The 8,693-nt window shown below is 40.2% G+C and overlaps 1 protein-coding gene across 1 annotated transcript in view; it reads left to right on the forward strand.

Moving 5' to 3' along the window:
* LOC136421363 (sodium channel protein type 4 subunit alpha-like) overlaps positions 1–8,693 on the forward strand; it is a 77,981-nt gene extending 69,288 nt beyond the window's left edge. The window contains exons 25-30 of the mRNA XM_066408608.1: positions 183–233; positions 790–792; positions 1,528–1,665; positions 5,225–5,338; positions 5,605–5,875; positions 6,202–8,693. Coding sequence (XP_066264705.1) covers positions 183–233; positions 790–792; positions 1,528–1,665; positions 5,225–5,338; positions 5,605–5,875; positions 6,202–7,271 — 1,647 coding nt within the window. The 3' untranslated portion in view covers positions 7,272–8,693. The remainder of the gene's footprint in view (positions 1–182; positions 234–789; positions 793–1,527; positions 1,666–5,224; positions 5,339–5,604; positions 5,876–6,201) is intronic.

Here is an 8,693-nt window from a genome sequence, read left to right on the forward strand (position 1 = left end):
TATCATATTGGCAAAGTCATTAGAGCATTTATCTATGAAGATTAAGCTTGTTTTGATCTCTTTGTTAGTCAACTATTTCGGGTGATCTTTGCAAATTAGTACATTGATGGCGAAGGAAGAGCTGGTTATTATTTCATTGATGCGAAGAACATCAATTCTTATATCTTTTTTATTTATTTCAGGCCACGTTTAAAGGCTGGATGGACATTATGTATGACGCTATAGACAGTACGGTAGGTGTTTACACGTACTTCGTGTTTTTCAGAAACCTTGCCTCTCCGCTTCACACTACTTATGGAACTGGTAGAAAAAAGTGCGAAGACTAGTACTAAACACGCAAACAACAGAATCGACCTGTTTGTTGAAAAAGGCCGAACCGAAACCGTTCGTAAAATAGTGTGCGAATGTTGGGGATTGTAGTGGGATTACGACAGTCGATAGAGAAAGTAGAAAGAAAAAGAAAGAAAACATGATGTTCTTGGCGAAGGTGATAATCAGCCAACTTGCACGTGCACAGTGGTTTAGTATGAATCAGAACAGGAGGCACGGATTCTTCTACCAGATGGATTTCTAGATGTGTGCTTTCTTGCACGAAATTCCGTCAGAAATATCTCACTCACAGACGTAAATCAGATGAAGCTTCGTGATTGATGTTATTCACACAATGGCGTATCCGACAATTATCGTGCTTCTTCTCTGTCGTTGACTTTCTTATGTTCATTTGTTTTTCCTTCCGGAAATGTACCTGGATATCGTTCCGTCTCGTCTGGACATGGACCTCTTCAAAAGGATGTGAGTAGTCTTCATTTCATTGGCGGTCATGAGACTGATTCAATGTAACAAAAAGAGCCTTTCTCTGATTGAGTTACATGTGAATCAGTTGAAAACCACAAGTGTTACTACGCTTAGATGTACATACCAGGTGTACTCCGAACTTTACATCTTGATTGGTGATAATGGTTACCTTCAATTTGTAGGTAAGAATACAGGGGAGATTAATGCGCCAAGCACGTCATGTACCTTCGGATTCTTGATTTAGATATAGCCGCGTTCGTGCAATACTGATGATGATGTTTGTCAATTGTAGGACGTGGAGACATTGACTTTGTGCAATACTACACACGAAGATAATGCAACGCCTATTCACACCACAAATCTAACTAGAAAAGAGTGAGACCTAAACAAATCAGCTTTGTATATATGACGGGTTGTTGTGTTGTAAATCACCGTCATTGTGAGAGAAATGTAGTCGGATTCAATGCCGATTTTTCAAGCATTGGTCTCCTGTTTTCCTCGAGATTGCTCATCAAACTTGATCTGTCGCTGATCATTTGCTCTGAATTTATGTAAAAAATTGCTAATTTTCTTGTAATTTACATGTATCATCAAAAACACGTTGTTAAAGTGAAAGGTATCCAAGGTATAACGTTAACTTTTACGTTTTCAATCGACTGAAATATTGATAAGGTAATAATGTAACGATTACTTTATATTCCCAAAGCTTGCCAACCTTATTTTTCTGTTTAGGTGGGCCTGCAACCCGAATATGAAGTGAATCTTTTCATGTACCTCTACTTCGTCCTCTTCATCATCTTCGGTTCCTTCTTCACCCTCAACCTCTTCATCGGTGTCATCATAGAAAACTTCAACGCACAGAAGAAAAAGATAAGTATTTGCAGCTTGGTTTCAATCTGCATGTGTCCATACATCTGTTATTGTTGTGTATCTGCAGTTCCTGTCTGTCGGTCTGTTCACCAAGCGTTTCGTATTTCAACTTTGCATATCATCGCACCCCTGTCATGAAGTTCCAATGTGTCTTACGTCACGCTTCACCAGCTTGTTGAAATTCTGAGCACGAGGACATATGAATTCACAACATTGCATTGAGGAACACTTTTTGTAAGCACCTACATGTGAACCACTCCTGTATTGACTAACTGTGGACGACATATGTGACATTTGCATTTCATTCCTCTCTGGCACGAGGTTGAGAAAGGTTGGTGAAAGTTTACACCTGCCGATTATACGTTTCTATCTAAACACAAATATAGACTACGACGATGCCTTTACATCAGTTGGGAGTCACACAATTGTACGTCATGCCTACGCGAATGACCAAATGGTTCTATATCATTTATACTTACGGTAACGCAGATTAGATATTTTCGTAACAGCAGGAATTCCCCTTACTGTACATAATTTACAAGTAACTGCATCTTTAGAACCATTTGCATCATAGTTAGAACACATTTGTATAATTGAAATCCAATCGGTACGTATCTTACATATCGCACCTTGAACAAACCAATGACCAAATCAATTAACATCCCTTCGTTAGATAAGTCTTTAATATTCACATAATTGTAAAACAAGTGTTAAACGTATAATTCCTAACATCAAACTAACAGAATTTACAGATACGCGATGTAATCATGTCCATAGAAGTAATTCTATCTCAAAATGCTCGGTGCTAAATGCTAATAACGATGAATGTGTCTCCCAATCTCTCTCTGGAATGAAGTTACAAGAGGTTGGTACTTTTTAAACATCTTTAGGCTTGATTTTTCCGCATTTTTACCTTACAGGTGTCGGACAGACGATTGCACATCTGATAACACACACCAATTCCATGTTTTGGGCACTCGTCATACGTTTGTTTGATAGTGACAGAGACATGATATTGAGTCAGCATAAAACAAGAAAAGGAAAATGCATACATAAACTATTTCCATTTTTTACTCCATAGCTATATACATACTCATATATGAATATCAGGCTGTTTCCTGTTATCTTTTTTGTCTTTTTTTCTGCCAATTTAGGTACATAGATCTCTGGTATAAGTAAACTTGGTCACTTCACGTGAATTCCATGTTCTTTTGTTTAACGTGTTGCATGCCCCTTGTCAAAACTAGTTGTGTCATAATAGAAAACATCCATAGTGTACAGTCGTTCTGTGCATCCTCTACATTATGACCTGTCCATCTAATATGTGTATCCATGCTATTTGCCGTGGCATATTGATATACAGTACTTCAGGCTCCTACTTACGCTTCCAGCGCCCTCATCCCCATGCCCTAACTTCAGGGAGGGCCACATGCCATAATGGCTAAAGTCTGCTTTGAAAAAAGGTTACTAGTATTTGAATTTGAAATTCAAACCTGATTTGTAGCTTGGTTTGATTAAAATTTATTGATACAGCTTGGTTTGATTAAAATTTATTGATACACTTTCCAAAAATTCTCACCAAAACTACTATTCTGTACGTTCGATCGTTTATGCGATGATATGTAAAGCGTTGAGGACTAGAGTCACGTGCTATATATTAAGTACTCAGTAGTCTATCATGCTATCATGTAGGGGATCTTTACCTGCTAATTTCTTAAGTTACAAACAAGCTTTTACCAGTTTGACACTTGAGATCAGTTGGGCTAGCTAAAAGGAAATTTCACACCGATATAAGCTACACACACGTTCATGCGACCGTTAATTTTTGGGGGTACGGACTCTTTTAGACGCGGAGTAAGACATGAATGAGACCTTAACGAGGGCTTTGTTACCAAAGCATATTTGACGTCGATAGTGTTGAATATAATGAAGAATAAATCATCCCAGTCTCGATCTTACCTGTATCATGTTCACCATGTCTTTCGTTGCCATTCATGCCTCAAGACATGCCATCAAATGCCACCCGTTTTTCCCACGTTTCCTGATCGCGATTGATCGCGCTTATCAAAACATTCACACTATGAAGAAAACAGAGCAACCATCCCCACACCTTCTTGTCACGTTGATAAGTTCAGATACTAATAATCATTCTGAGAGGTATACAACATTTGATCTTTTTCTCCCACATATAACTCTCGTGGCCCTTCCTAATTAAGTTCCTGCAGACGTAAACCCAATTGAGAATTTCTGGTGGGATCTACATTTTTCTTTAGATCCCACCAGAAATTCTCAATTGGGTTTACGTACGGAGGCTGTAATGGCCACTCAAGAATCTTCCAGCCTTTTTTTCTAACCTGGCTTGAAGCTTTTATGGATTTTGATGTGTGTTTTTGGTCATCGTCTTGCTGGAAAGTCCAAAAACCTCTTGATAACAGACTCGGTGACATTCTAGGTCAGAATTTCAGCAGCCACAGTAAGATTCCGGAGAAGACAGGTAGACAAGTACCCTAGTCTTACTGCAAAGGACATGAAAAACAATTTGGCTGAAGGAGGAACTGATGTTTCAGTGGACACAGTATGCCACATACTTTATCCTGAGGGTTCAATGCCAGGACCCCAAGACCCACACCATTGTTGAAGCCATGCCACAAGAAATGAAACCCCCAGTATGCTCAAACCAACCTGTTAATGCCACAAGAGTATTGAGACACTGTTAGACTGATGAAACAAAGCTTTACCTTTTCGGTCCTCTGGGTCAGAGATATTTGTCTCACAGTAATAATGAACGCGTACGCGGAGAAGAACACCCTGCTTATCGTGAAGCATGGTGGTGGGTATGTGGTGCTGTGTGGGTTTTTTGCTTCTAGTGGCACTGGGAATATCCTCCATGTTGAAGGCATCATAGATTCAAACAAGTACTAGTCTATTCTGGCCAAGAATGTCAACCAGTTCGATATTACGAAGTTGAAGCTGGGGCGTCATTGGACTTTCCATCAAGACAATGACCCCAAACACACATCAAAATCCGCATAGGCTTCAAGCCAGGTTAGAAAAAAGGGCTGGAAGTTCCTGAGTGGCCATCACAGCCTCCAGACATAAACCCACTTGAGAATTTCTGGTGGGATCTGAAGAAAGCTGTTGTGGCACGTAAACCTCAGAACATTGCTGAGCCGGAGACCATTGTCGGCGAGCTAAAGCTAAAGAGAGCTGCCAGAAGCTTGTGACAGGTCATTGCACCAGGTCATTGCAGCTTAGGCCCAAGTTAGGGCTGTTGCACGAAGTACTAAAGACAGACCCTCTTGGGGGGTGAATAATTTTGCAACCTACTTTTTGTGTGAAAGTTGCAATTTTGGATGAACGATGAAATAAATCTTGACTTTTGCCCTGGTATTAGACTGCAATAAACTATCTGTTTACCTCTTATATGATCTAGTAATATTCTGCAGTTATATTGTTCCTTATTTTGCCAAAATTAAATGTCTAAAATGTGAAGAGGGTGAATAATTTTGCATGCAACTGTAAGTTGCCACCACTTATTGTGTTTAATTTTTCTCTTTAAGGTGGAGAAGGATCCTCTATTGACTTGTTTATGACCGAGGACCAGAAGAAGTACTACGCTGCCATGAAAAAACTGGGTTCCAAGTCCCCTACCAAGGGTATCCCAAGGCCTGCGGTAGGAAGCCAATGCCACTTAACATTCAGCGATTAATAACCATAGAATGATGCAGATCTGGAATGCGTCTTGCCTGCTCGAAATTTAGTACACCCCTTTTCTTAGAAAATGTTTCTGGCTTGTATTCTGACAAAACTGGAAACCCAGCGTTTGCGGCAAATATCCTACACTGTAACGCTGATACCTTCTGCCTGTACATGACTTGTAAAAATAACTTGTAGGCTTTAGATCTCTAGTTCATGCATATACATATTTGTCTTTTGCAGAATAAATTCCAGGCATTGTTCTACGATGTAGCCATGAGTCAAGTATTCGAGATCTTTATCATGATCATCATCGGCTTGAATATGGTGTCCATGATGATCGAACACTATGGCCAGTCGCAAGAGTTCACCGACAACCTGGCCCTGGTCAACATCGTGTTTATCGGCATTTTCACATGGGAGATGGTTTGGAAGATGATTGCCTTTGGTTTTAAATACTTCAGCCAAGGTTGGAACATCTTTGACTGCGTTGTCGTCGTAATGTCCATATTAGGTATGTACTTGATTACTTGTAGCTGTGCATGTTATAGGAGAATAACAGCAACATGTAAAAAAGATAGTAATAAAGAAGATGCCTTCTTCAAGTCAACTGCATGTCCAGGTGACTATGTGGACTTGAAAGATACTTTTATTTGCCCGCCATTTTTTCTTGTCTCGCGTATCATTGTAGTAATGTGTTACAACAAAGACACATGTTTCGTTAGATCTAGATATAGTTTCATACTTGTAAGATTACTTCTTGTGGAACGCATTCCAATTTCTGCTGAAGCTAAGTATGAAGAAGACGCAATCTTAAGTTTGTATGCTTTACCAACACAGGAATTCTGTTGGAGGACATCATCGAAAAATACTTCGTCTCCCCGACGTTGCTGAGGGTTATCCGCGTGGCAAGGATTGGTCGAATCCTCCGGCTGATTAAAGGAGCCAAAGGCATCCGTACTCTGATATTTTCTTTAGCCATGTCTGCACCAGCTCTGTTTAACATAGGACTGTTGCTCTTCCTCGTCATGTTCATTTATGCAATTTTTGGAATGATCTCTTTTATGGATGTAATTCGTAATAAAGGCTTGAGCGAGATCACTAACTTTGAAACGTTCGGTAACAGCATAATATCGCTGTTCGAAGTTTGCACCTCTGCCGGCTGGGACGGCCTTCTTGCCGGCACCATGGTTGAACCGCCAGATTGTGATCCAGAGCCTTCCGATGATTACCCGACCGGAAATTGTGGGAACAGTTCCCTGGCCATCTTTTTCTTCTTGTCCTACTTAGTCCTGAACTTCCTCGTTATGACTAACATGTACATTGCTGTTATTCTGGACAACTTCAGTAACGCTGTAGCAGAAGCAGATGAAGGGGGCGTGACGGAAGATGACGTTGACATGTACTATTCACTTTGGGAACGCTACGACCCGCACGCTAGCAAATATATCCGTTTGGATCAAGTGTCGAAATTTGTACATGAACTCGACGCCCCCCTGAGAGTGCCCAAGCCAAATAAAGTCACTATAGTCTACCTGGACCTACCAATATGCACGGAGGATAGGGTATATTGTAGAGACCTATTGACAAAATTGACGGATAAAGTGATGGACACGCTCCACCAAGAGAAAACAGAAGAAGAACTGGCCGAGGCGCTAGCTGATCCGGAAAGACCCGAGGACTATGAAGTGATCAGCACTACCATGACGAGGAGACGCGAGGAGCTCGCTGCCATGGCTGTCCAGAGGGCCTTTAGGAGGTGGATGTTGAAAGCTTCAATAGAAAGGGCGCCGGAGTTTTTGAAAAGGAAAGACGACGATGAAGAGATAGCGAGTATGAAAAGTACAGATGACATGAAGGATGAAGGATCACCGAGGGCTGATCAATCTCGCAGGGCTACTCTGACATAGCAATAAGACACAAGGAATAGCTAGGCCTATGTTACGGCAATAGTGGCTCCCACGTAACCCTATGCCTTGATCAAGTTGACCAGGGTGTAACTTCAGATTGAAACGCAATATCAGACTTGATGTACATCGAAATGTTCAAGCTTCATCTGTGGTTACCTTAAACATTGCTATCAATAAGAAAAAGAGTATACCCTGAAGTAAGACTTTTGTGGTGCTTTAAGCTAAGCCAAAGAAATTAGAATCATGTCGGGTTTGGGTTGGTTCTTCAGAATCCCACTGGCTAGCATAACCTTCCTGGCTGTACTTTCTCTTGGTAGTATTTCAGTCCTTAAGTTTAAATCCTTGGTAAAATTGTATAAGGAGAAGCCGACACGTGGTAGGCGACAAGGATTTGGATTGAAATTATACCCACGGCTCACGACAGAACCGTAACTTCTGTGCCTTTCCTAACTCACGTGGTTTAAAAAGGATTAACTTGATCCCCACATCATACTAGGTTATTGACATGATTTGTCTACTCAATGATGCGCCTTGTGTACGAAGACAGTTTAAGGGATTTGTTTAAACAATGTTATCATATATAGTAATTTTTCCTCCTGTTGTCTCGCTAAGATTACGGTTAAGAATATCTAGGTTAGACTTTAGATTATCTTGACGACATCATTGCTTGAAAAGACAATTCATCAGGATTTTAACTCTAATGTGTCCTCCAATGTCATCTGAGTAGGTACTTAGTAGTAAGGTCATCACTACTTGCATCTGCTATCTAACTTTAACCGTCTTGTGTTTATTGTGTATTCTTGTACTGAAGTGTGTGGAAGAGTGCCAACATGTACTCCTCAGAATTCACTATGTCAAAATACATCTACGTTGTTCTAAGTCAGTTCCAATGTGGGATTTAGAATGATCCGTCAGATTTTAGAATAGACATTTTTGATCTTACTGATATAAAGCTGATGTCCCGGATACACTGGAGAATGTGTAAAATCTGACAATTGTGTTCACATGATGGCCGCCTAAATACAATATCAGCTGCAGAATGACTCATGAAGTACATGTATATGAACGGTTACATGCGTTTACTTGTGTGGTAGGTAATCCTGTAATCTATGCATTCTATCCAAAATGTGACGAAAAGAAGCTGTGGTAACGTAAAACGCTTTAAATCTTCAAAGCTAAATTGTGGTTATCAATAAGATACTGACTGATATCAAGAGATGATATTATGGTATCAAATCAGATTTGAAATGAACCTGTATTCTTTCAACACCGATGTTCTTAAGGTATGTCAAACATGTGTCACGACTAGAGCAGGTAATTCTGAAGATCGACTGAACACGTAAAGACAGGGCTACAGGGGGTTTACCATGATATGTTCTGTACATAACAATTCATTGAAAATTAAACATGATCATATTTCAA

The sequence above is a fragment of the Branchiostoma lanceolatum genome, chromosome 16 (assembly GCF_035083965.1).
Source record: "Branchiostoma lanceolatum isolate klBraLanc5 chromosome 16, klBraLanc5.hap2, whole genome shotgun sequence".
Lineage (NCBI taxonomy): Eukaryota > Metazoa > Chordata > Leptocardii > Amphioxiformes > Branchiostomatidae > Branchiostoma > Branchiostoma lanceolatum.